Here is a 26,805-nt window from a genome sequence, read left to right on the forward strand (position 1 = left end):
GCCCTTCCTGCCGCATGGATTGACCAATGTTTCGAGCCCTGGGACCTCTGCCATTTGGCATGGCCATTTTGAGCCCAACGACAGTATTTGTCGCCCTGGTCCTCGTCTACATCTCCTCCTTCGTCCTCTTTGCTATCATCCGCATCGCCACCGGGATCTCCATACAGCGGATCGGCTATTTTTCACTACGACATATCGCATATTCGCCGCGGGAGGGGGTTCACATCAAGTTCGGAGGGATTGGGATTTCGATACACAGGCCCTCGCTCGTTCAGCCTACGTACGTTAGCCTACGTATCAGACGGGCTACCGTCTCCCTTGACTTGAAGGTTCTTGCTAGCTCTCGTCGTCGAGCTGCTGCCGGGCAAACAACGGAGGACCTGAGCAAGGATGGAGTTGCGCCGGAGAATAAGTCTGTGGGAGACGGCGACGGCACAGCTAAGAAGGAATCAGCGTCATGGGATAAGACGTGGAAGATGCTGAAGGGAGTGAAGGAGAAGCTCAAGCAGTTGCTCAGACAGATAAAATGGCTGGCGCTGATCGATATCTCCGCCACGGAAACTACTCTCCGCATTAGAGATGCTGGGGAACTTCATGTCGGTGCCCTGACAATGTCTCTAGATGCGCGGCGCAAGGCTATGCAGAGCGGGAAGCAGTTTCGACAGAATGAGGACGCTTCAGGCGAAAGGCGGTCTCCAGAGTGGATTTTCAATGCGCGCAATATTCTACTGGCTTTGGATGGCTGCGAACACAAGGAAATATTTGATAATATTGGAATAAACGTCCATGGCCTTCTTCAAAATGGCGTGGAAGGATTACGGGAGGTCTCGATCTCGGTCAAAGTCGGGAGGCTTCACATTCCATATGACGATGTTCGCTCGATACTACTCCGGATAAAGGGGCTCTCGTTACCGGATAATATGGTCACAGATGCAGCAACCTCTTGCGAAGACACTGATGACGAAACGGCGCTGGGAAATATCATGGAAGAATCGGATTCTGAATTGCAGGATACCCATAACGAGGTGGTGGCCCATCACCTTACCGAATCCAAAGCTTTTGTTGCCTCCTTGCTTCGTGGAATTCAGGACTTCCAGCTCGCCTTGAGCTTTTTCCGTATTTCTAGCACCGTGAAGAAACCTGAGCCCATGCAGAAGCCTTTATATTTAAATTTTTATACGCACGAAGTGGGTATTGACTTCCACAGAATGGACCCAGCCCATCCATCTCACAGGATGTACTTTCAGCGTGACGATGTTGCCCACCAAGCCTTAATAGCTGCCATATCTTCGTCTATTTCTCTAGGTGAGAATATAGACGAGCACGACAAGCTAATATACATTCCAATGGCCACGACAACTATCAAAACGACACTTCCTTCTAAAACGATGACATTGGCAGGCGGCCATCGGGATGCCGCGGAGCGGAATTCAAATGTCATTTTTGCAAATTTCGTCATTACATCTCCCTCCATGGATTTGGAGCCTAGACATCTATCAAATGTCCTGGCCCTATTGCAAGCAAGAGGGTCTTCCTCCAGCGCCAGCTCTCAAAACAAACACTTTCTTATGTCTCGTCTTTTACCAAAAGCAGTAATTAAACTCTCTGTTCACGAACCTGTCCTTAGATTTGCACTCCCGACTTCAGACCCACCAGGCTTACCAGACTATAACCTGCTTGTTTCTTCTATATCCTCTATTTCCCTGGATATCGAGTCATCCCATTCCGTTGGAGAGGGTGCCCAATACTCGTTGGTTGCCACGTACCGCATTTCTTCTCATTTGATATACTACCAAACTGCCTCAGGGGTTAGGCATCGTCTCCTGGCGACGGACACTATGGACCTCAAGTGCTATATAAACGCAACAACAGAGATAGCTGTTGCTATTTCGGGCTCCATGAACTCGTTTTCCATCCATATTCTTAGCGGGGAGGTTACTCGGGGGCTTCATGAAGCTGTTAAGCAGCTGAAGAGACTTATGCCTTCAAAGCAAAATTCTTCTCGCGATACACCGTCACCTAGCCTGTTAAGGCACCTACCGCCTTGGTTAATCCGCTTCCAGTTCGAATCTTCCGCTTTTAGCATTGAAATTGCCGGCTCGGATCCCACTGTTGGCCCTGCTACTAGAGGAATCGTCCTTCACCTGGGCGGATGGTCGGTAGAATATCAGCTACAGAAACCAAAGCCGAACCCACGATCTATGCGGCGCAGAACTCCTAGCCACTCGGCTATTTCGGACGACCCATTCAGGTTCACTCCCACGTCACCCTCTGGGAAGTCGTATGCTCGTCCCTCGGATGGTAGAAGGCTAGCATTTCACGTCCGGCAACTGGAGAGTTTTATTATGGAGTCTGTAGACTATATGGAACCAGACGCATTTCTCTCCGTGCCTCAGTTTGAAGTCGCCCTTACTACTTCGAGTGATCTTCAAGGACCAATTTTCCACATCAACTCCACCGTTAACGAGATCATTGTAAAACACTCACTTTATCGATGCTATGCCATTGGGATAGCGGCTACCGCCATCAATGATGCGTTTTTCAAATCTACCACTGAAATGTACACTCATGGCCCTAAACGCAGATCCTCTTCGCTGAGAGCTCCCGGAAAAGCTTCCTCCAAGGTCGAACTCACCACTTTTGATATCAAAGTTCCTTCAATACAAGTTCAAGGTGTAATGCCGTCAGATCCAAGGATGCTACTGCAAGTATATGGATTGGTTGCAGGTCGACATCGCTGGTCGCCACCTTTTATTCGATCGCATCTGATTCGACTTCATGTGGAACCTCCTAAAGTAAAGGGTACTTGGACAAGAATTATTAGTGTTGGAGGCGTCCGTGTTGGGCTTCGAGAGAGCAGGACCAAGCAAGCAGAGACCCTGGGCACAACGAAATCATACGATATCTCCTCAGATTTCATTCGTGTGGCCGTTCCTCCACATATGATCATGTACCGTGTATTTGATAACTTTGTCAATACAGTCAAAGCGTTGGAGCTACTCAGTCATCGTATGCAGACGAAATCTAGCTCCCACAGCACGGAGAAGCCACCGAGTGGACCAAAACGTGTACCGAAAATATCCTTACGAAGCAAATCAATGGTATTTGAGATAGAGGATGACCCATTTGAGTGGAAACTAGGATGTATTTACCGTCTGGGGCTTCAGGAGCAGAAACAACGTCTTGCCCGCGAGGAAGCGTATCATATGAAGCTAAAGAAAGTGAGAGAAAGCCATGATGATCGCTATACTACAATCCGCCTCAGGAGCCTAAATGCTCGATCCCTAACAGATAGACCTTATACGAGCTCTCGCAGAAGTGGTGAATATCAAAGAAGTACCAGTGCAGATAGCCGACCTAGGAAACGGTCCAGGTCTAGAGGAAGGAGTGCCTACTCAAAAGGTCGATACGATACGGGACAGGTGCCAAATTTCTCTGATTGTAGCATCCTATCGGCTGATGAGGCATGGAATCAACTTCAGGCTCACAATGCGCGCTCTTGGAAGAAAAAGATTGACCATTCAATCAGATTTCAGAATGCGGCTGTCAGGGAGCTCCGGGCTCTTTTTGTTGGGGCCGACAAGACCCCCGATGGTATCCAGGAGCTTCCTGGGGTGGCTCCGATTCCAAGTCGACCAGGTCTACTTGCTATTAGGATATCTGATTTTGCCTTCTCTCTAGATGCGCCGTCGTTCCCCCTTCATGAATACCCTCAGTATCTCCATAGGATTGGGAAAGGGATGCCTTTGGATATGAAATATGCGTTATTGATTCCAATGAGCATCCGACTGGATATGGGAGAAGCCAGGTTCAATTTAAGAGATTATCCGCTCGATTTAATCCATATTCCTCCGCTAGGCCCAGGGCAATCTGCCCGTGTCCCAGCTTGGTCTCTCAAGACGGATTTTGTTATAGCTGAAGAATTCCGCGGACCTGAGTCTTCTCGTCAGGTCATAGTCAATATTGTTCCTCCCTCGCTTGCTTCTGATGGCACGATGCAGGATGGCTTTTCACTCGATGTTCGCCGAACGGTTGCTCCCGTGAAGACCTATTCCAACCCAACCATTGAGATCAACACTAACCAACCCACCACGATCTCTTGGGGAATGTCATACCAACCAGCCATCCAAGATGTGATGAAGATTATTGAGAATTTTACCAAGCCTGAAATAGATCCCTCCGAGCGTGTCGGATTCTGGGACAAGATTAGACTTAGCTTCCATTCAAGGCTGCTCTGGGTTTGGAAAGGGGATGGTGATGTCCATTTCCGATTAAAAGGTAAGTCGTGCTACAATTGCCTCATAGACATATCCACTGGGCCAACAATGTTTTAATTATAGGCTCTCGTGATCCCTACATCGTTACTGGCTTTGGCGCGGGTTTCGTTATGTGTTGGCGTAAGGATGTTCAATGGGGAATACATACAAATGACGACCCACAGGAATTTTTCGCAGTTACCAGTGGTGAATATGTTCTTGCCATTCCTGACTATAATCGTCAAGCGCGATATTCATACGAATGCCCGTCGTTCAGCAGTGGCTCCTCTAGGGTATTCGCAAAGAATGATGCATTATTCAAGAAGGTGATAATGAAGCTATCAGGAAATGTCCGTTGGCTTGCAGGCTTGGTTTTTGAACGGAACACGAATGGTGCGGACCGATGCTTCGACTTTAAACCTCATTATGAGGTTGTACTACGCAATCCCACATATCTAAATCCAGAAACATTAAAGGTACTGCTCTACTCTATTATCTTACGGAAAACCATTTTGATAATACTAACATTGAGGCCAGGACTATGATGCGTTTCGTGGATTCCGAAGCAACCACATCCATCTTTCTTTGGCCGTTGTTGCACCCGTTTCCCGAGTATGGACCTTAACCAACCGCGAGCCATCAGCTTCCTACAATACAGTTCATCTTACTCCCAAATTCTTTACTCACTTTTTTAGTTGGTGGTCTCTATTTTCCGGGGTCATGTCACTTCCAGTTCGCCAAGGCCCTCTTTTCCCTGGACTGACAAAGACGAGCAAGAAGTTTAGTCGTCATCTCGGTACCATAAAGTACAAACTCTTTCTTTCCCCATTGTTTGTCTCCCATATTTACAAGCATAAGGACCCGGAAGACTATAAGGAGGATGTTGTGTTTGCAACTGGGTTGAAAGTCCGGTTGGATAGCTTCATGCTTGATCTTCATCAACGACGAGAGTATACAACCGTTGTCAAGGGACGGCTTGAACCAACGAAGGCAAGTTCTATGAAGATCAATAGGGCGCAATTGGACTTTATATCCGCTGATTGTCGTGCCGTATCGTCAATTGGTAGCTCCCTCCAGGGTGGTGGAAACGAGAAAGATGGTATCAGTCCGACGTACCCAGATATGTCTCAGCCTGCCGAGGTGTCTAATTTTACCATTCCCGATGATGATCTCAACTGGATTGACATGGATGACTTTGTTGAACTGGACTGGGTCCTACCCTCGGAATTGAACCCCAAGACGCAAATTCTTCCCTTGGCATATTCTCCTCGATTTTCATTTTTCCGTCAAACGGATCATATAAAAGTTGGGCCAGATGAACCAGGCTATAGCCCTTTTGGAGACGAGCCCACCCATGTCTGTGTCATGTCACAGGATCACGATCCCCGACGGGTACAAATTGAGTTACTTAAAGAGCGCCTTAGTGTCCTAGAAGCTCAATCTTCCTCTCATCAGCGAGTTGTTGGTGAATTCGAATTACGTTCTATACGCGATGGCATCACAGATGAAGAAACGCGAAGACAATACGAGACGCTTGTTAGGCATGGCATCTCTCTTGCACAACGACAAAGGTTCCTTCAAGATGAGCTTCAAAGGCTTGAAAAACATCTTATTCAAAACAACTACACCAATGGAGCTGCTATCCCCGGTAGTAGTGAGGATGGGGACCTTTTATTATCTTCCGCTGAGGATGAGTTTGGCAGTGATTTTGACAATCGTTTCGTCATTCATAACATCCAACTGAAATGGAACAATTCCCTACGAAACATAATTTTGCGATATATACACCAAGTCAACCAGAGGCGTGGGTTTGTGTACTACATGTCACGGCGTGCAGTGAAGTTCATTTTGGATATCGTTGACGAGCAAGCCAAGACAAAACGCCGACATATGGGCAAAAAGCAACAAACATCGTGGACTGCTGAACCCCGGTCTCCTATTGATATTGAAAGAGGAAACGATATGACCACCGAAGAGCGTATTGAGCAACTCCTAAATGACGCAAGCCGGTTTGTGAATGCAGAACCGCCAACGCCCGGAGAGAGCAAACACCCTCTGCTACCCTCAAACTCGAGTGGCGATATAGCCTCCGAATTCACACCGCAGAACAGCTATCATCTGAGACTCATTGCCCCTCAAATTCAGTTGCAGAGTGAGAAGAACAAGAAATCTGTGGCCGTTGTCACTGCTAAAGGGATGCAATTGAAGGTTGTATCCATTATGGACAAGCACCGAGTATCCGATGACATTAGTGGGCTGGTACAACGCCAGTTTACGCTTAGCATGGACAGCGCCCAGTTCTTCGTTGCGGACCAAAAAAGTTTTACTAGTCATATACATATTTACTGTGGGAATGGATACGGCAATGCTCCTGGCACTTCCTGGCCGCCTTGGGTTTCGGTGGAAGCCATGTTCGATTTTGATATCGATCTTTCTGGATTCTCAAGAATCATACAAAAAACTTCTGCAAGTTTACGGTATGATAAGTTTAACACTTTGCGGCTGAAATTTAACGAAAGGGTCGCTGGGGAGATGGAAGAAGATGATAGGCATGACAACGATACCACTGAGCATAGAATGGATCAGATAACTGTTGACTTCCCCCAAGTGCGGGCGATCTGCGATTCATCTCAGTACTACTCCCTATACATCATCGCCCTTGACCTCCTCATGTATAGCGAGCCTCGAGAACAAGTCAGGGCCGAGAAATTGGAAAAGATCATGCTAGCATCAGATTTTAGTGATCTTCGAGGCGCACCAGAGATTGTCAATCGTCTTCAGCAGCGAATTCGCTATCTTGAAGAAATTAAAAGCCTTTTCCAAATTCGGGCTAAATATCTTGACAAACAGGGACTAGCGGACCGAAGCACACTTGAGAAAGACCTGATAACATGTGAGGATGAGTTATTCTTTATGATGAAAGCTATTACAACATCTCAAAGGAAGGGCGATGACCGCGCGAAGTCCTCCTCTAGTGGGCTTCTACATTGGACGCTGGCAGCGTCTGAAATTGTATGGCATCTCATGACTGACAACAAAGAGCCAATTGCCGAGTTCCAACTGAGAGATGCAGCATATGGCAGAACCGATAACATTGATGGTTCAAATCACAATACAATAGAAGTTGGGAATATATATGGGCTCAACTTGCTACCAGATGCACTTTACCCTCAAGTTATACTTCCATATAAAGATGACCATCGAGGCACTCATCCGAAAGACAATGGTAAAATGCTTCAAGTCAAGTGGTACATGCTAGAGGCTATTGCAGGAATCCCAGTTCTTAATGACTTTGAGGTGACGCTATTCCCTCTCAAAATACAATTGGAGAGAGAACTAGGCCAGAAACTCTTTGAATATGCCTTTCCGGCTGCTGCGCCGAATGCCTTTGAGAACGGAGGCTTTTCACCATTCATGATAAAGCAAATAGATCCACCTGACGATGAGTCAGATATTGACGGAACCAGCGGCGTTAATACACCAGCATTGAGTACCACCAGCACATCAACCGACGAACGGCCAACTTCTCGTCTTGGCACGGTTGAGCAACGGTTGACGCCTACCCTGGCTTTGCCCGATAAACGCCGCTCGTACTCTCCAGGAAGAATTAAGAAATCAATGTTAATGACACCAATAATCAAAGATCCAGCCTCCCAGAAGCATGATGCTGAAGATTGCAGGAGTGGTTCGGCGTCCCAGGTACCTACACGGCGTACCTTGGCGAAGAAAGCTTCTGCGGATAGTCTTACCCTACTTAAACGACAAGCTTCGGATTGGTCTCTAGCAAGTCAGGCTGGGAATAAAACTGAAGAGAAGCTAAAGAGACCCACCCTTAAACGACAACCAACGAAAGTGCATCTAGAAAAGACTAATGGGTCGGACGACCTTTCTCGAATGATATCCCGCGCATCCAATTTCATGATTCTTACTCATGTGAAAATAAACGATGTTGTGCTTTGCTTAAGTTATAAGGGAAAAGGGGAGCGGAATATTGAAGACATACATGACTTCGTTTTCAGGTTGCCCGTTCTTGAGTATCGCAATAAGTCATGGTCGAATTTAGACCTTGCTCTGAGACTGAAGAAAGATGCGATCAAGGCCTTGATTTCTCATGCGCCTGCAATACTGGGCAACAAGTTCTCCCATCATCGACCGACAAAGCAGCAACAGAAACGCCTCCGGGAATTAGCTAGCTCTTCTCAGTTATTAGATGGCCAGTCCATCCTCAGCACACCTCACTCTGATGGCTCAAACAGCATCGTCAGTCGCACTTCTACTGAACGTTCTGTGTCTCCTGCTCTCTCTTTAAATTCACGCGCTTTTCAGGCGAGTGGTGCGTCGTCCACCGACTCCATGGGCATTCCCGCGAGAACCAAAACAGCCCATTCTGATCTTGGGCCTATGGGTTCCGCTTCAATGGAAGAACAAGAAGAAGTTAGCTGGCCTTACCGGGAAATTCTATCACCCTATATAGTACTGACTAGCTAGCAGGAACAAAGCAACAAATTAGGCCCTCCCCGACGCCGATTTACAACTAGCCGTGGGTCAGCGAGCAGTGAAAATGGAGATGATGTATCTGAAAGGTAAGCACGAATAGTATGCGTTTCGGCTTCCTTGCTGTCTAACTGAATATATGTAGGCAACGGCGAAATCCTTTGTCTCTCTTTGGGCGCAAAATTCTTGGTTCGCTGGACTGAACCCAATATGCCTCTCAACTGTTCAATTCTTCCCTTTGTATTATATGCCTTGGTATATAATCCACGGGGCACCAAAAAGCCGCTAATAGGCGGTAACACCACCTTACTGAGTCCTTATTTCCTACAACATTCAACAATCAATTCTACTCTCCGCTCGCTTTAGCTTCCCTTAAACCTGTATACTCTTCTCTTTATCCCCCTTTTGAGTATAAATTATAGCCTTAAGAGCGTTTCCTTGCAGATTTTTATTTTGCTTTGTTTTATATTCGACTGCATTTCATACACCGTCAACTCAACGGTGGAAGCTGATACATCTTTACTTTTTCTTGTTTTTCATCTCGAGGCCATGGTATACCCTGCAACCTGGGGTTGGCGCCGGAGTTTCCCTTCGTGTTCAAATAGTTCTTTCGTTTAGATATCGTTTCTCCTTATCGTTTAGCACTGTTCTTTTGTATGGGTGGCTATCTGGCATGTGAAAGGTTGTCTTTCATTTGGGGAATGGAAGATAGACGGATGGACATTTGGATACTCAAATTAGCATTTGATTTCATGGTTAGAGTACTACTAGGTCGCTTATTTCATTATCATCTGCATTGTTATATCTATAGTGATACCGCCGCCTATGACGGAAGCTATATTTGTCTAAAAAGCCCAAAAATTTTTGGTTATTCATCACAAAATAATATATTACATGATTTGAAGGTGCAGGGTATATATATATATATATATATATGAAAGTTAGAGGAAAGACGTTAAAAAGAAATATATAGGTGAGATCGAATAGATCCGAAGCGATGTATCCAATATGAAAACCCATAGCATACCTGTACCTTAACGCCTAGATAGATGCTCGCCATAAAGCATTTGTATATTATACAATCTCAGAATTGTATCCAGATTGGGTGTTATCAACTTCGGCTCTCGCTGGCTTTCCTGGCCGCTGGAATGGTAACGAGGATATTAGTCGGCCAGAAACTGATAAAAATCGAGTCTGGGGCGTGGAGCATGTGATGTCATCGGTGTAGGGTTCTCCGTGAAGGGAATATTTCCCCCAAGCAGCCTTCTCCTTGCGAAGATCAGCTTGGACCCATGGAACAGTGATAATGGCCCAAGTGCCTGCCCATACGAAAGGAAGAGACCATCCGAGCTAATGAATTGATTAGCACAGAAAAATATCGCCATCAATAATGGATTCAAACGTACGGTATATGCCACATCCCTAGGGGTAGTAAAAACCAGCGCAGTTATTACGGCCGCAAAAATGACTGAACCACCGCCCCAGAAACAGTTCATTTCAAAAAGCATTTGTCTGAAGTATGGGCTGGAGAGGTATCTGTCACGAAGGGCCCTTCGGTATACCTGCCCACCCCCACCGTCCACAGCAACGACGTCTTCTATCAATACGTATAGGGCTGTGGGCATAACATAACCCTTCGGTGTGGAGGATATGCGAAAAGGAGCCTGATAACCTCGGGCACGAAGAAAGTCTAGCGTTAAATGGACAAATCCGAAGTAGAACATCACTGTTGGTAGTGGCATCGCAAGAAGACGGACTAGTACAAAATGGTCAGAATAGATGAAATAGGAACTACCTGTAGTAGTACTTACTGTATGGCTCTTCTTGGACGGTTCCTCTGTTAAAATAAAAATCATATCAACAATTATTCGCAGCGGTTCTGGAGGACATCCTTACATGATTAACTCCACAGCCAGGATGAGCCATACTATTGTAAAATTTACCTGAAAGAAGTCAAGCTTCCCTATCAATCAGCTAATGGCCATCAAGATATTGTGAAGTGGCTGGGCATACCCATGATCTCCTTGCATTCAACGGTCTTACTTTCGAGTTCTTTCTGAATAGGTTATAGAATCGATAAAAATATTCAACGACCGCGACCCCTCCTAGCGCGGCGGTACTTATGGTAAACACTAGTGGTAGCAATACCAGTTAATATTCGACTTTTCCGTTATCTTATAATTTGGTGAAGAGACGAACCCAAGTTATGTGACAAGCTAGTGCAATACCACAAGGTAAAGTAAAGGACCAACGGCTGGACCAGAGTATCGATGACAAAAAGTGTCCAGAATATAGCAATGGAGCGTTTCCTGGATCTGAGCGAGTAGGGCAGCTCTGGTGGCCCAGGAACAGCCGGAGCCTCTGGAACCACGGGTTTATCCATCATCCGGAGAGGCTATAAACCTGTTCTGTTGATTAACGAGGGACGAGGAACTAGCCGCGAGAATATCAGCGGATAAGTTTGGAAATAGAAACCAGTAAATTTCGTAGGTGATTTTGGGCCTTATCGACGAAAGATAAAGAGCGTCCATGTTTCTGTCGGAGAGGAACGAGTGTGTGGCGAATATCTTATAAAAACCAACGCGAGAAATCTTCGGCAAAGACGGTTGGTTTTGTGACGTTAAAACATCGAAAACTTCAAATGACGTCATAAGGCTGACAAACGCCGTTGAGGCTCAGCTTAGTCAACTAAATGAGTAAGCATATCATGTGACTAGTGGCCGAAGTTCGAAACTCGCGCTTGCCACGAAAAAGTTGGACAAATTATTTTTATTTTCTCGATCTACACGAAACACGCAGTCATGCGAAGGAGTAAAAAAAGGGTTATGGCGGTGAGTTTAAAGGATCTGATCGAATATCTGCTGGAGGAGATATCCTTACGCGGTGACCAAGGTGAGACGCGGCATTTGGAGATGTTATTCAATTATATGTCTTTCCTGGCTACCAAGTGGGAAAGAGAGCTAACAAAGTTGATAGGGGCACCCCCAGTAGAAGTACTTGGGTTTATTGATAAATTTTACTCTCTATGGTATCGGAAATGTGATGGCGCTCCAAGTGCAGCACGCCGTATACCCAAACTTGACCGGCGGTTCAAAGCCAGGGTCTGGAAATGGCTAACCGATCACCCTGAAGTATCAGTTGGAAGGGATAGGGAGGGCAACTCCCTTGCCTTGGATGATGTTGTACCTCCTCAGCTGAGTGGGCTTTCCTCACAGCCAGCCATTGACCCAGCATTAAGTCCAGCATCGACCCCTCCGCATGGCCTGTCTGTGTTTGTGTCACTCGAACGTACCTGGCTCTCAATTACTGGCCATGAGCCAGACTTCACCAGAGTTTTGCCGTTGGAATTTGCCCTTTTATCTATCATCGCATCCCGAAAAGAAAAAGGGATTGTACAGTCAGACCTTGTACGACTAAGTGGACAGGACAAGCGATCAGTCCCCAAAAGGACCGATTTACTACAAGAGAAAGGATATATCGAAAAACGAGCCATACAGTACCAAGCCTCAAGGACTAGTTTGTGTACCTTGAATAAATTTGCCGGATTAGGGCCAGGGGAACTGTCTTATGACCCTTCTTCAACAGGAGAAACGGGCCCCAAATCAACCACGAATAAGATAATAGACTTCAAGATTCTGCGGGAGAAACTTTTTGAGCTGCTGAAAGAGTATAATATCATCACCAGGAATGACCTTAAAGAAAAAATGGGAATGCAAGACCGCTGGCATGGAAAGGTATTAAGAAGAGCAATTCGGAAGTTTGAGGCTATTGGTTGCGTCAGGCGAGTCCGTGCTGTATCCCAGTATTCCAATGCAATGAAGTCGCTGCATCCTTCGGTAATGCTGATTCGTGAACCCACGGAGAAAGACATCAAACTGTTTCATGAAGACAGTAAAGGATTGATGTCATCCTTGGAGCAGCTGGATGCGGACATGGGAATCGACGAGGACCAGGGTCGAGAACTTATAGTAGGCCCTAATTTAGAAGCCAATTCGACTAAATATGTCGTCGACGTTGGCCGGGTTGTTCCCCAATGGGTACCGGACAGAACAATATCTAATTTGGTTTTTGACACCATCAACCAGGCTGGGACTCGGGGAGTCTCTAATAATGTCAGTTTATCTCCTTGATATAATGATGTTTATAACCCGGGAACTAATACGCCTGATGATTAGGATATAAATCAAGCAACTATGGGGGCGTTTTTTCGAAAACCATTGGAAACTGTTCTTTCCCGCCTGACTGGCTCATGGCAGTGCTCACAACCACTTCATCTTCGACATTTGGCCCTCGTTCGTGATACCGCGCTACAGAAGACAGTGTACTACTACATACATTATTCGTTCAATAACTTCTCTTCTCTTGTGAATAGTGGTCATGCCTCCTGGGATGCTGTTACTGGAGGCCCTAGGTCTGGGAAACAGACGACAAAGGCACCAGCGATCGACGCAAAGGCTAACCAAGACCAGTACGGATTTCCAGTTGATGCTCCGCAAAACCTTTTGAGAAAGGGTAATGCAACCCTCCGTGAGTGCTTAGAGGCCTCTAAACCATCGAAGTGGAACTTGACGTTCAATGACCCTGTTGCGGTTGCCCTCCCGGATGGGTCATACAGTAAGTTTTAATTAGTTCTAATTGATTCACTAATATACTAACAAGACTTGGTAGCTGTCGACTTCTTCAGAAAAAGCCATTCAAGGACTTCTCTCGAACGTGTTCGAGATTCTGGACTAATCGAGCCGGATGACAACATACTATTCGACTCTAGTTTTTCTAATGGCACACAATTCGATTCTACTGTTCATTTACTGACTCCTGGTACTCAGGGCAGTATGGAAGACATAGCCTCGCGGCCCACTAAGAGGCGAAAAGTTGTGTCAGATCCGTATGAAGGTTTGACGGGAAAGGAACTTTTAGAAGCACAAGGGTTGGATGAAGGCTGGACAGAATACAGCCTTCTACTTATGGACCGCCCTACAACTGGGGTATACATAACCCCATTCGGCAAGCGTCGACCTGTGGGTAAAAAGCGAGGGCGTCCAGGTAAAAGCCGCATTGCCGTATTCAAATCTCCAAGCCTACGGCAATTCGATTGGTTTGTACCACAAGTAACTCCTGAACCCTCAGAGAAGGAAACCACCCCGACAGTTGAAACAAACATACAGGCAGGGTCAGGGAATCTGTCCATGGAAAAGAATTCTTGCCGTCCAGTTAGAGTTGCTGCTCAACGGCCTGTGTATTCCGAGCTTGAAAATGAGCTAGGGGATACTACGCAATTGAATGCCGGTGCTGATGAACTAGATGCTGAGTGGGGAGTGGAAGCCCACCGGCCAACACGGAAAAGGAGACCATCTGACAGTAGTGTAACAATGCTTACGGCCTCAGGGGGAGCCATTGGTCGACGGAAAGGCAGGCCTCCAAAAAAAAGGAAACTCGTCAGCCAAGAGGCATCAGAAACACCCGTTCTGAAACCAAATATGCCATCTGATAATACAATTTCCACGAATTTAGATGAGGCGGGAACAGAAAATTCAACTCAACAAACCGAACCAGAGGTTGCCGAAATTGCCAGAACCGAGTTATCAGCACAGGAAATGAGCGTTATCCCACTCAGTGATGCTCCTTCCAGGGATATACAGGGTACGGCTGCTCTCTCCGTAACAACTGTAGCTCCCGCGGAGTCTTTACCCAACGAGGCCTTCAGCGGAGTTGAAATGAAGAGGGAGCCTATTTTTGATCTATTTGGGAACGTTGTTGCCGAAGATTCACAGCCTGTGGATGGGGCTGGAAGAAATTCATATGAAGATACTGAAATAATCGTTCCTGGTGGCCAAAGTACACAAGTTACCCCCGGTGCCAATGTTGTTGGTGATATTAACGGGGTGCCTAAGAGAGACATCAGATCTGGTTCTATAGGTGTTCTCAGAAGGAAGATACTTCTGGATATTCTAGAGAAGGGTGGTGGTCTATATCCCATGGGGAGTGAAATGTGGTATCCATTTACAACTCTGTGGTTGAAAACGAACCAAACTACAAAACCCGATGCTCGGACTGTGAAAAATGCGATGAGGTCACTCATAGAAACCGGAAAGGCTAGAAAACATACATTTACTGGGAGGAATGCCAAAGGACTTATGGTAACAAAGAGTATTTTGTCACTTCCAGAAATTACAGCGACTCATCCGAAATTAAGAGCCATGCAAAAGGAAATGCTCGATGCAGATCCGCAGCTATATCTACCACTAGAAGTAGACATTGATCCAGACCTGAGAAAATCGAACCGCGGATTCATGGGATATGATATAAAACTTCCTGATATTGACGGAGAAGTCAATGTGACACTTCATCGGCCCCCAGCCAGAACCATCAGGCAACCGACTAAGGCGCAGCGACGATGGAACATGCAACACTTTGAAGGCGAAATTTTTGAGTTTGATATAAGTGAATTATCTTTCCCTTTTGATTCTCCTCCAGTCCAACGCCTTGAAAGTCTAAGACGCTTGACACAAGGGCGTTCATATCTCGACTCTTTCAATAATACATTTTCCGACAGTTTCTCACCACAGACTAGGTATCCTGTACCTGCATTACCAGTGTCATCTAAGACTAGGTACATGATAACCCCAGAGTCAATGCTCATGTGCCCACTACAGGTATTCCATTCGTCTACTGGGACCTTCGGAACAGGTGCCTATATACCTGGTAGGTATAGAATTTACCCTAAGAATCACCGACAAGCTATAGTCCGGCCGGATAACCTGGCAAGTATCTTGTCACAAAGAGGGAACCGGAGGTTTGATCCCTCGAAGGTTTCTGACCCAGTATCACACCAGTTCTTTTACGACGTTGATAGGGTCAGATATTGGGAACACAGATACCCCGAAATATTCGAGGCGCCGAATGATGATTTTGTTTACATAAACCACACTATCGAAAAACTCCCAGAGTGCCCCCCTCTCGAAGGTGTGATTCAATTTGAATGCGATGCTTCAGCTACTGCCGATAGAGAGCCCGCACGGAGATTAACAAGACAGCTAGCGAAAAGAAACAAACCTCCACAAGTTGTTCTTGCGAAGAATTTCGGCGCTGACCGAGGCCAGTGGTGGGAAAGAGGTGCATATCCTGAGGCTACGCGCAAGCTTACCCAATTACAGGAGTCAAAGGCGACTGGAGATGCGGATAGAGCTAAAAACCGGAGGATAAGACGTGTTAGCTCCTTGCCAGCTAAGGTAGCCCAGCGACTGATGGTAGCAATGGTTGTTGTGCGCACCCTAGCCGGGGGGTTGGAAGGGAGAATGGTTGAATGGTCGTTGATTACTCCTCTGTTCCCTGACTACACGCCCAAATTCGTACATGACCGTGGGCGGATTTTAACAGGGAGACATAGGCTGCAGCTGCTTAAAATGCAAAGTGACTTCCAGGAAAGGTTTGCTGAAGCATACGAAAGGGGGGAGGTACCTCCCGTCAACTTCGACAATTTAGAAGCTTATGACTGGGAGTGGATTGTTAACTGGGCAAGTATGAATATGGAAGAACCTAGTATGGGTAGACTTCCTAATCTCCCAGCATCTCGTTCACAGTTCGACAACCTATTTGAAATCCGAACGGAGCCAAGCCAGCAGATTGATGAAATTTATCAACATAATCCGTCTACAACCATACCAAGAAAGCGGACACTACTAGCAAATCTATTGCTCTCGGATACACTATCAGAAAACAGGGGGCTACTCAAACCTAGAGCCCCTGATCTTGAATTGCTTGACGTGGCAAAGTCATGGGTTCGTGCTAATGTGGTTACTCCCGAAGAGACATACAAGCCAGCCGAAGCTGGTCAAATAATGAAACGGTTTGGCGAGGATCTCCTAGGCAGAGCAATTCAGTCGCTTATAACTGAGCGCGTTATCTCTATGAGTAACAAAGGCCGGATAACCCCTGGGCGCAATTTTGACCTTACAGAGCAATTCCTAGGCACTATTACACGCAGACGCCCAGTGGAATCAACCCAACTGAAACAAGCAGTTTCATTCAAAACAGATGTTCTTGACCGGGCCTTTCTCTCAGAGGGAAGTTATAATGTGAAGTATGAGGCTGAAGATGGGGATATAATCGTCCTAATCAATCTGGCTTCAAAGGGGCGTATTGTATTAGTACCAAGGGACCCTCCTCGGAACAAGTATGGGCTAACAGATGGAGGATACCTGACGAGGCTCATGGACAAAGAAAAACTTCGATTTAACGTTGAGGTTCACCCCGTTCAAGGCCGATATGTATACGGCAACCCCATCGCAGAGTCTTTAAGACAAACACCAATACCGAAAGGTGACTTAGGCAACTCGATGCTGAGTACAGATTTTGCTCAGCTTCCCAAAATTCCCCTTTGGTTTGATGTGCACTCCAAATTTGTGAAGATAGTCTGGGACCTTGTTATATCTGCAGTCGTTGGAATAATAGTTGCTCGGCCGGCACTTGGGGCAAAAGGTATTACACGCATGCTTGAACCTTGTCTGGCAGAATGGGAGACTCGTTTAGTCTTGAATTGGCTGGCTGATGCTGGGGTTATTGAAAATGCACGAGGCACTACAGAGCAACCTGCTGAAGACACTGGTTGGGTTGTGGGTGAGTGGTGGTGGATGGTTCTTAGCCAACCTGAGGACAATCAAGAATAAATACCATCATGTATATTACTACATTTAATATAGTATATTATTAAATATGCCATCACTTGAACTATATGAATTGAGCTGTAGAAAAAAAAATACCCTTTGATTTCATATTTGAAGATGGGGTAGAACTCCTTTCTATCAAAGCCTAGAAGTATGACACTCCAAACTTCACTATAAGAAAAGCCATTGACACACCAACGCCCCCAGCCCCGGTACACTGTTAAAATATAGATTTAAGGAGAAATCTCCTAGATGTAGAACAACATGCCGGCTGCTAATACAAAGTCCAGGATTGGATACCATTAAATTTCCGCGGGGGTAAACAGTACCTTCCGAAGAATGACAAATGCCAAAGCACATATAATGCCTATAATGGCCCTGTCTAGCCAGGGTCCTTCAGCTTGCTGAGGATTTCTAGCCAACATTTGCGCTTGTCCATGATGTGGTGGTGACGTCTGGCTTCGGATGTCTGCGGAGTTCAGGGTCGCATCCGAGTGGATCTCTGTCCGATGCGAGCTCCTTGCGGCTGTGGCAGGAGTATCATTGTCGGAATGTGACGAGGTCGGTTGAGATGCTTCCCTATTACCATTGTCTAAGTGGGGTGTAGGAGCCGACTTTTGAACCGGCTCTGAATCTGGCTTAGACGTTCCCTTCTCCAATTCATCGCGATATCCAAATTTAAGGCCATAAGGAACAGCATCAGCGACATCCTGCTTTCCCTCCGGCCTACCCTCATTGTCAACATTCACACCTTTCTCACGACATATTTCCTGCCACTCCGCTAAAATATCTGCGTTTGTCTTTCCTTCTGAGCAGGTTGGACACACCCAGTCTCTACTCCTTCTGGCCCAGTCTTTCCTAGCTTCACTACTTGCATCTAGTCCACCGACTTGACCCTTGGGCTCACCGTCCATGAAGCTTCTTATTGCAGTCAGGGCAGTTCGAATTCCCCATGCTGGCTGCCATGTTTGCTCATGGTGTCCGCTAATACTCAGGCATATCTCGCGATTTACCTCAAACCGGCCAGACGGGGTCAAGAAACGAAATGATGGAGGGCGTAGAGGGTATTGCGGGGGGAGGACGATACGGCCATGGTATATGCCATCAGCGTAAGGCGAGGGAGCAGGAGGCCCCGCGAGAGTAAAATGCCAATCGAAGAGGTTTGAATCTGATACCGGATGGGCATGGAAATAAGGTGATGGGGATGAGGAAGAGGGAGAGAGCTCTTGTGCTTCCTTCATGAGCCGCCGGAGTGTCGTGTTATTGGAAGACATGGCGAAATAACAGAGTATCAACTTGTGCTATCTGAACAGCAAGAATTCCCTGACGTCTGCATCGTCAAAGTCGCCCGGCAACTTCTCTTGTTCATATATCAACAGCTATAAATATCGCGGTTGTAGTTAATATAAACGACTCCAAGTTGGCCAAATGAATGATCATGTGACTGGTGAAGCTTCGGATATCTTCAATAATATTCCAGAGTCAATATTCCAGAATCAATATTCGAGAATTTTCTCTCGATTCGGCTCTTTATCTTGAGCGGCATAGGAAAAGGCCAGTGAAATGCTGGAGTATCATACGTGCGGTTTCAGATAACTGCCGTCCAAGGTGCTTCACATTCAAAAGTTAACCAAAGAGACTATCTTCTTTATTACCCTTCCTCTTACTCGTGTCAAAAAACTTCCTCGTTGATACTGATTAGTATTCGAATATTGGGAAAGGCGACTCTATTCGTTTCACTGCTCGTTTGATAACACATATTTAAACAAAAACAAAAGATTCAAAATCGAAAGGAAAAAAGGATAAAAATGGGAATACGCCAGTAGTCCAAAATAAGGAATCCAACTCCTGGTCTAGTAATACTGTGTGATAGACACACTGTATAATATAGACATGCAAAAAACGGGAAACATAAGAATACAGTTAAAAGTAGATAGGCGGGGAAGGCTGATGATAAACCATCAGTCCCAGTCCACCCATTCCTCCGTCGCCCCCTGCCCATTGCCAGCAGACGGCGTTTGTTTGGCATCGTCATTTGATACCAGAGCCTGTTGTTCTGTAGCCTCATCAGAGCTCGTGCTGTAATGGTCAGAAGCCTCATCAATATCGATGTCCCTTTCTCCAGGCCGAGGGCGAGGAGACATAGGACGCAAAGTTTTCATTGAAACACCGGTTGATGGTCGGTCCTCAACACTATTCCCCGTATAAGGTCCTGGCCTTAGGTTTCCTGTACTGTTGAAACGTCCCGTCCATGAGTTTCCCGGATGAGGCTCGGAGCCATGCCAGGAGTGTTGCTGGTTGGGAGCTGGGTAAGATTGGCTATGAAGTGATGCCCGTTGCCAAAACTGTTGCCGCTCACGGTTTGCTTCCTCCCACCTTTGAATCCTCTGTTGTTCAATCCTATTCCTTGCTTCCTGCCATTTACTGCTTGCTTCCCAGCGCCAGCCATCGCCAACAGTAGTGCAAATGGGGATGGGCCAGAGAAAAGGGTTGGGCCCAAAGAGATGTAGTAAGTTTCTTCGCCACCCAAGATCAAAGGCATGCGGCAGCTTCTCACTGTCACACTCTGCTAGATATTCCTCATATCGGTCGTGCTCCCGTGCTCGATCAAGTTCTCCATATGACCTGAAGAGGGACTGCTGAGCTGGGGACTGGTATTGGTCGTAGTGTTCATCAGGGTTGTAGTCATGGGAATGGTGTATCGGGCCTGGGATCCTTGTTCCTATTGTAGGTGAAGCACGCTCTTCACCCTCTTCAGCCCGAGTAACGCCTGGGATAGCATTTGCATGCATATCAATAAACTGTTGGCCGTAGCCTTGAAGAGTTCTCCCCAGGCCATCGGCGGTTTTCCCAGCATTCCGAGGGCGTGGTTGCTGTTGCTGCCATTCTCTCCTGTGCCGATCTAGCGTTTTCCTCACTGGCGCTAGATATCTTGTCTTTTCTAGACACTCGATAGTCGTTAGCCCGCGGACAGCCAGGCTAATATGCCATCCCGTAAAACCGCTTAACACTAAAGACATCATCCCTGAAACGACAGCCAGTATTATGACGTTGACCGGCAAAAACCGCTCCATGTATTCCACATTTTTCATCATTTCATCCCATACCCAAAGGACCGAAACGGCAAAGCAGACGTAGCAAAAAAGGCACGTATATATCAAAAACAGTAAGAAAGCTTTATAGTTATACATTCCAACACAAGTCGCCAACCACGGGCAGTGATGGTCCATTTTCAGAACACACCGTTCGCACGTCGAGCAGTGATGTGTTCGATCTGGTTTCCGGCACTGACATTTCTTGCAGTAGCGTATTTCGCCCATAGAATTCACCGTCACAGAGGTATATTCGGTCTCCTCAGTAGTCGGGAGATGGCTATATTGATGTCGAGACCGGCCGTGAGGAGAGGTCTTAAGAGGTGTCCCTGGGTTGGTGAAGACCGCAACAGTATACGAAATGTTCATTATTAGGTAGATAGATATTCCAAAAACAGCGCCGAGGTTTCCTACATTCTCATTAGAACGTGATAAGGATCTCTTTTTTTTTTTTCACCTGGATGATAACGCATACCTCTCCACCAACTTTTGGTATGGTATATACTAACTCCAGCCTCTACCCATATTGCCCACGTCGTGAGGCCGTATACGAAGGCCAGAGGGAAGTATTTGAAAGCAACGCAGAGAAGCTTTTCGCAGTTTTTAGCCAGTCCGTTCCTTCGATGTTTCGCGGGAGATAAGGGCTCCGGTGCTGCAGAAGCGAATGCCTCCATGGCGTTGGAGGGCAAGAGGGCGGTAAAGTTATTCCAAAGCTATATGTGAGGATGACGAGCTCATCTCGGGGGTCGCTAGAGTTGAACACGGCTGTGTAGTGATAGATTGAAGAGCTGGGTCAAGCTGGGATGGTCGAGTGGATGAGCCTGTATAAATGAAAATTCCACGGCCAAGCAGATAGGATGTATGCTTTAACAACGATATTGCAAGGCCTGCGACCCGGCTCACCTCGTCGCGCGCTTCACCAGCCTGCGAGTTTCTTCTCTGTTAAGATGATGCTTGATTGCTTTGCGGCTTTCGATGCTGCTGCGCCTTGAGGATCAACAGACGCGCGGCTTGGCGGGTCGGCAACGCGAGCTGATTGATATATTGATATATTGATACTACACGGAGTATTTAGTGAAATAGTACGGGTTAAAAATAAAACAGTTGAAGAGTTCCCGTTTTTCAAGTTCTTACTCCTGCTGAAGACGATGAAGAGAGGAAACTATTGATATATTAACCTAATAGCTGCTCTAGCAGGGAATGCCTGGTAAAATCTTATCCCTGTGGTCGAAATACCAAAGCCCTTCTATTATTCATTTAGAACCCTTCTGTCGGATGATACCTCTCAACACTCGCTGAATTGCTCTGCAATATGTTTGTCAAGGCAGGCATCAGGTTTGAATGACTGGTCTTTGCCCGACGCAGAATTTTACACTCTACCTGGCAGGGACTGCATCGTAGAGTCTTTCTCGACCTGGGACTGGGAGCAAATATATCTGCCGTAGTGCTCAACAGACAGGAAGAGAATAGTGATACCCGGTTTAAGAGTTTGGAAGTCTGTCTCAGCCAGATATCGTATTGCAAAGAACCATGGGATACCCTCAGAAGCAGAGCAAGGATGTCCATTATATACCGTATATACCGTATATCACGTCGTGTCATGGTCATACCAGCATCAGGCGAACAAGCCTTGTCTGAGAGATGAGGGAGATATATCTCAATACCACGCCACCTCTCTTATTCATATAGAGTCAGCCCAATGGTTTCACATAAATATCAGGGTGAATAGTCATACTTATCTCCTTACTGATATGGTGGCGGATATACAACCCAAAACAACACCCAGCTTATGCAGCCTATTCCTTGATGTTAGAGATACTACTCACAAGAGCCTAGCTCGGCGAGTACAGGTAGAAATATTCCAGTTGGGAGAGCATGCTTTCATACCCAGAGAGCCGATCTTTCATTTCCGGCTGATATCTTGGAGCAGCTGCATCACAACCTGACAAAGGTCAATATACACACATACGCAAAAACAGTCAAAATATAGGGATACAAGGACGGCAAGGAGAAGAAAAAAAAGTCGGTAGTCGGTTTGGTATCTAGTTACAAGACTTCTGTCTACCTATCTAACTATCTACTTGTCCCTGAGATTTTTTTTTTTGGCTTTGGAGACTGCGTCTCTGGTATCTAGCTAAGATTCTCTGCGAGACTGTATCGAGACTGTGTCTCTTGTGTCTAACTAACCTATATACATTTGACCTCGTCTTAGCTTCATCCCTAAAAGGGACTACTAGTCACCAGCACTGCGTAGAAGTGCGAGGTCGTCGCTGGTGGTCTGCCTGAGTACGCCAGCGAGCGAGGCTTCTCTCGCGGGCTGTCAGACAGACTGGTCGAAAGGAGCCTCTCAGTTGCACCCTGGTGAGGTACGGGTTTGAGCCCGTTCTCACCCTGAAGCTCGTGAGACTTAGGAATCTGAGGGATCAGGTGACTGTGCTGCTATCTGCCTCCCTGATAGCCCATACAGCCCGTCCTCCGACAGAAACCCAGGCCATACACCTTTGGGTGTATGGCAGATCCCAGCGACCCGGCGCTTATATGTGTGAAAAGAAGAAGAAAGGGGATGGGTGTAGGTATGTGGAATGGGAAGAAGTGAATGATAAGGAAGGAAAAAAAAGAGAAGAAGAATTTCTAGGAGAGAGGAGGGAAAGAAGGGGCTTTATATAGACGAACCTGACGGTGGCGAACTCGAGCGTGATCTGAGTGATCTGGGTGATCCGGGTGATTCCATTGATCTGAGTGATCTGAGTGATCTGAGTGATCTAGGTGGCGAACATGCTAGAAACTAGGAAACCAGGCGCCGGTTGAGGACATTATGCGGTCATAGCAAGAGGACAGAACAGTGGACCCAGGGTTCGAGGACACCGAGCAGCTTTGATATCCAGTTTGAATTCCACGGTAACACTGCCTAAATGACGTGAGTCCTGCGCCACCGGCGGAGTTGCTCTTTCATTATAGGGTGCGAGGAAAATCCGGAAGTTGTGTTTACTTTTCAAGAGGCATCATGTCTGGTATAGAGAAGGAGGGAGCCACTGGGAGTAAAATCCTCTTATAGTGGGAGCTCTACCAGTCATCGATATCTGTACGCAATGCCACGAACACAAAGAAGGAGCAGCAGTAGAGCAGGGACCGAAAAGAGAAGCATATACCTGATATATAGATATATATAGATGTATCAAAATGTCAATTTCAGCAATGGAGGCTGAAATAGAGTATCGGATCTTATTAGATAATCACTTTATCCCGACGCAAGGATAAAAATATAGGATATAAGTGGTTACTATATAAACGGTCCAAGAGTATAATTATCCTGAAGAAAGCGCAAAAGAAGAGAGGTTATGACATATTGTGGCATGGCTGGTTGAAAACTTGGATGGCCTTTCTCTATAACAGCATAAACATCAGGCTATAGTAGTAAGCAATAACTGAGGAATCAGTTGCTGATATAGGCCTGGCGAGTATTTATGAGTATACGACAACATAGATGTACTGCGTACCCTCGATGTTTAGTCTCGGAAAAGGTATGACCATCGCTGTGTGGTCTCGCGACATCAGTAACATCGTCTGGGTGAGGAGCTGTCGCCCAGCCACTGGTCCGAGAGGTGGAGCCACGAATAACGAAGCAGACTGGGTTAAAATGTCATGAGGCTGGCATCCTAGATCTTAGCCAACTATTAACGATTGTCGAGGCGAGCAAGTACTCTGTGCCTAGATGGGCTCTCACAACCCAAACAAAAATGGGTGTTACGCCAATTACGCGGGTCTTCTAGGACAGGACGATCTGACGGACACCTTCTGCTTTGTGTAGCTCTGCTAGTAAGAATGTGACCCCCTTTTAGCCATCTTGCTTGTCAGAACAAGCTTCTTCCCTAAAATAGTGTAACCAGGCTGTGATGTCGCGCTGGCTGATCCTATCTTCTGTGGCGCTAACGATAAATACTCCGTCTTTCGTTGCCAGAACACAAAGGGAAGACGTCCGTCCCCTCGCATGTAGTGAAACAGCTCCGACTTGAACATATCTTGTATCTTGCCCATGGGGTCGAGCAGACAGCCTTAGGTAACTTTGACGTCTCTTCGCCGGCCCCATCTAACTAAGCCATCGGCATCGTGTCTCATGTATAAAGATGTGTCATCCTTCTCCATCGCATCCGCAGGCACAGCCGCAATCTGACGGAAGGCCGGGCGGCGCTAGTCCAAAAAAGGAAATATCAGGTTCCAGCAAACAAAAACTACTTTTTTGGCGCTTGTGATCAGAAAGAGTGTTTACGCAACACTTTTGTCCAGCCACCATCTTCCGTCTCTCTCTCTCTCTCTCTGTAGCTTCATTCTTTTTACGACCCTTTCTGTCCTTCGTTCTGTTGTACAGCTCTTGGTCTTGGTTTTGATTTCTGGTTTCTTCGTGTCCTGAACGGCGTCAAGATGGCTGCCAACGACTACTACAACAACTCCTACTCACAAAAGCCCCATCCACCATTACCGCATGATAATGAGTCTCACGACGACCCATGGAATCATAATCCTTCTTCTCCGACTGTGACAGGAGGGGGGTATCCTCACGCCTACGACAACGGCAACAGATACGGTCACTACCATACGAATTCAGACAACGATCTGGGAGACAACCGAATTGGCCATAACAACGATTACTACTCTGAGGAGATCCCTCTCAAGTCAAATGCGGCACCACAAAATAAGCCCGACTGGGCGGATGATACGAGATACCAACCTGCCTCTCACGACTTACAGGCCGAACCCTTGAACCTCAGTGATCCCATCAGACGGCCATCTCGAAAGAGAAGAAAGGGTTACTTCGCAAAGAAGGTTCCCTGGGTTACGTATATAATATCCCTAGTACAGATCATCGTATTCATCGTTGAAATCGTTAGAAATGGTCTGCACCTCCTTTTTTTTCTCCCCGGTGCACTTATATATGACTTGTACGTGCTGACAGATCTTTCAGCCCAGCTAACAGGATCCCCCATCATGACAAAACCCTCCTTCAACCCTATGATCGGTCCATCGCCCTACGTCCAGATATATCTCGGAGCTAGATTTGTCCCTTGCATGCGTAACGTGGACCAACTCCAAAACAACAATCAGACCGTCCTCTTCCCTTGCGCAAACTCAACCACCAATGATGCCCAATGCAGGCTTTCGGACCTATGCGGATTTGACGGCGTGCCCAACCCTAGACCCCACGGAAGCATTGACGATAAGCCAGAACCAAACCAGTGGTTCCGATTTATCCTGCCCATGTTCCTCCATGCTGGTCTTGTGCATATAGGCTTCAACCTCTTCGCCCAGTTGAGCATTGGCGCTGATATGGAGAGAGCTATTGGCTGGTGGAGATACGCTATAGTCTATTTCTCCAGTGGTATATTTGGTTTCGTGCTCGGCGGAAACTTTGCTGCACCTGCTATTGCGTCCACGGGAGCATCTGGCTGTCTTTTTGGCATCTTCGCTCTCTGTGTCCTCGACCTTTTCTACACCTGGGGAAAGAAACAGCGGCCATGGGTTGACCTGATGTTTATGCTAATCACAGTAGCAATCTCGTTCGTTTTAGGCCTGCTTCCGGGCTTGGATAATTTCTCTCACATTGGCGGTTTCCTTACTGGGTTAGTACTTGGGATCTGCGTCCTCCGCTCACCCGATACCCTGCGAGAGCGCATCGGAGTTAAGATTCCCTATGTTTCCATGGGTGGTAACTTGGGAGTTGATGAGAACCAGAAGAAGTTCTACAAGCAACCAGTTAACTTCTTTCAGGGCCGTAAGCCACTGTGGTGGGCATGGTGGCTGCTCAGAGCTGGTGCTTTAATCGGCATTATTTCCTCGTTTATTGTTCTTCTTAACAATTTCTACAAGTACCGCACTACATGTTCGTGGTGCAAGTATTTGTCATGCTTGGTATGTACTCCTTCACCCGATAATGTCAACTGTGGAGATGCTAACAATACGTTCTGCGTAGCCTGTCAGCAACTGGTGCGAAATCGGCGACTTTACTACGACTCCCCTTTAAAAGAGATATTTCCCATATCCGACGCCATTCGACATATTATGGCTCGCCTTTTTTAATAGAGCGTTTACTCATTTGGTTTACCGTGATGAAATGCTGAATACTACTGCCTTGATGGCCCTATACCCTCTACTTGGTTACATGTTTCAAAACTCATTCAATATTACCCTGTATAATCCCACACCCCTTGTTGAATTGCACTGAGTTTCTCTTGGGCTGTGTACTGAAGGACAGCATCAGCATAAGTGATCTGGCGTTTTGGGGTGAACGGCTTCTTTTTCTTTTTG

The 26,805-nt window shown here is 46.6% G+C and overlaps 6 protein-coding genes across 6 annotated transcripts; 3 read left to right on the top strand and 3 right to left on the bottom strand.

Moving 5' to 3' along the window:
• Positions 1-59: 59 nt before the first annotated feature.
• Positions 60-8,744, top strand: MCYG_03844 (conserved hypothetical protein; the record flags this gene model as incomplete). Its single annotated transcript, XM_002848292.1, has 4 exons — positions 60-280; positions 302-4,278; positions 4,341-4,732; positions 4,794-8,744. The coding sequence occupies 4 exons, from the start codon at positions 60-62 to the stop codon at positions 8,742-8,744; spliced, it is 8,541 nt and encodes a 2,846-aa protein (XP_002848338.1).
• Positions 8,745-9,824: 1,080 nt separating this feature from the next.
• MCYG_03845 (conserved hypothetical protein) lies at positions 9,825-11,133 on the bottom strand (the record flags this gene model as incomplete). Its single annotated transcript, XM_002848293.1, has 6 exons — positions 9,825-10,100; positions 10,157-10,506; positions 10,562-10,587; positions 10,647-10,708; positions 10,764-10,882; positions 10,950-11,133. 6 exons carry the CDS (start codon positions 11,131-11,133, stop codon positions 9,825-9,827), a joined length of 1,017 nt encoding a protein of 338 aa, XP_002848339.1.
• Positions 11,134-11,575: 442 nt separating this feature from the next.
• On the top strand, positions 11,576-17,416 carry MCYG_03846 (conserved hypothetical protein; the record flags this gene model as incomplete). Its single annotated transcript, XM_002848294.1, has 4 exons — positions 11,576-11,642; positions 11,727-12,862; positions 12,926-13,364; positions 13,410-17,416. 4 exons carry the CDS (start codon positions 11,576-11,578, stop codon positions 17,414-17,416), a joined length of 5,649 nt encoding a protein of 1,882 aa, XP_002848340.1.
• A 299-nt stretch (positions 17,417-17,715) lies between these two features.
• MCYG_03847 (ubiquitin-conjugating enzyme E2 J1) lies at positions 17,716-18,795 on the bottom strand (the record flags this gene model as incomplete). Its single annotated transcript, XM_002848295.1, has 1 exon — positions 17,716-18,795. The coding sequence occupies one exon, from the start codon at positions 18,685-18,687 to the stop codon at positions 17,716-17,718; it is 972 nt and encodes a 323-aa protein (XP_002848341.1).
• A 579-nt stretch (positions 18,796-19,374) lies between these two features.
• MCYG_03848 (palmitoyltransferase pfa3) lies at positions 19,375-21,179 on the bottom strand (the record flags this gene model as incomplete). Its single annotated transcript, XM_002848296.1, has 2 exons — positions 19,375-20,915; positions 20,981-21,179. 2 exons carry the CDS (start codon positions 21,177-21,179, stop codon positions 19,375-19,377), a joined length of 1,740 nt encoding a protein of 579 aa, XP_002848342.1.
• Positions 21,180-24,924: 3,745 nt separating this feature from the next.
• MCYG_03849 (DHHC zinc finger membrane protein) lies at positions 24,925-26,521 on the top strand (the record flags this gene model as incomplete). The annotated part of the gene is made up of 3 exons (XM_002848297.1): positions 24,925-25,396; positions 25,466-26,409; positions 26,471-26,521. 3 exons carry the CDS (start codon positions 24,925-24,927, stop codon positions 26,519-26,521), a joined length of 1,467 nt encoding a protein of 488 aa, XP_002848343.1.
• Positions 26,522-26,805: the final 284 nt, after the last annotated feature.

The sequence above is a fragment of the Microsporum canis genome, genomic scaffold, assembly GCF_000151145.1.
Source record: "Microsporum canis CBS 113480 supercont1.3 genomic scaffold, whole genome shotgun sequence".
Lineage (NCBI taxonomy): Eukaryota > Fungi > Ascomycota > Eurotiomycetes > Onygenales > Arthrodermataceae > Microsporum > Microsporum canis.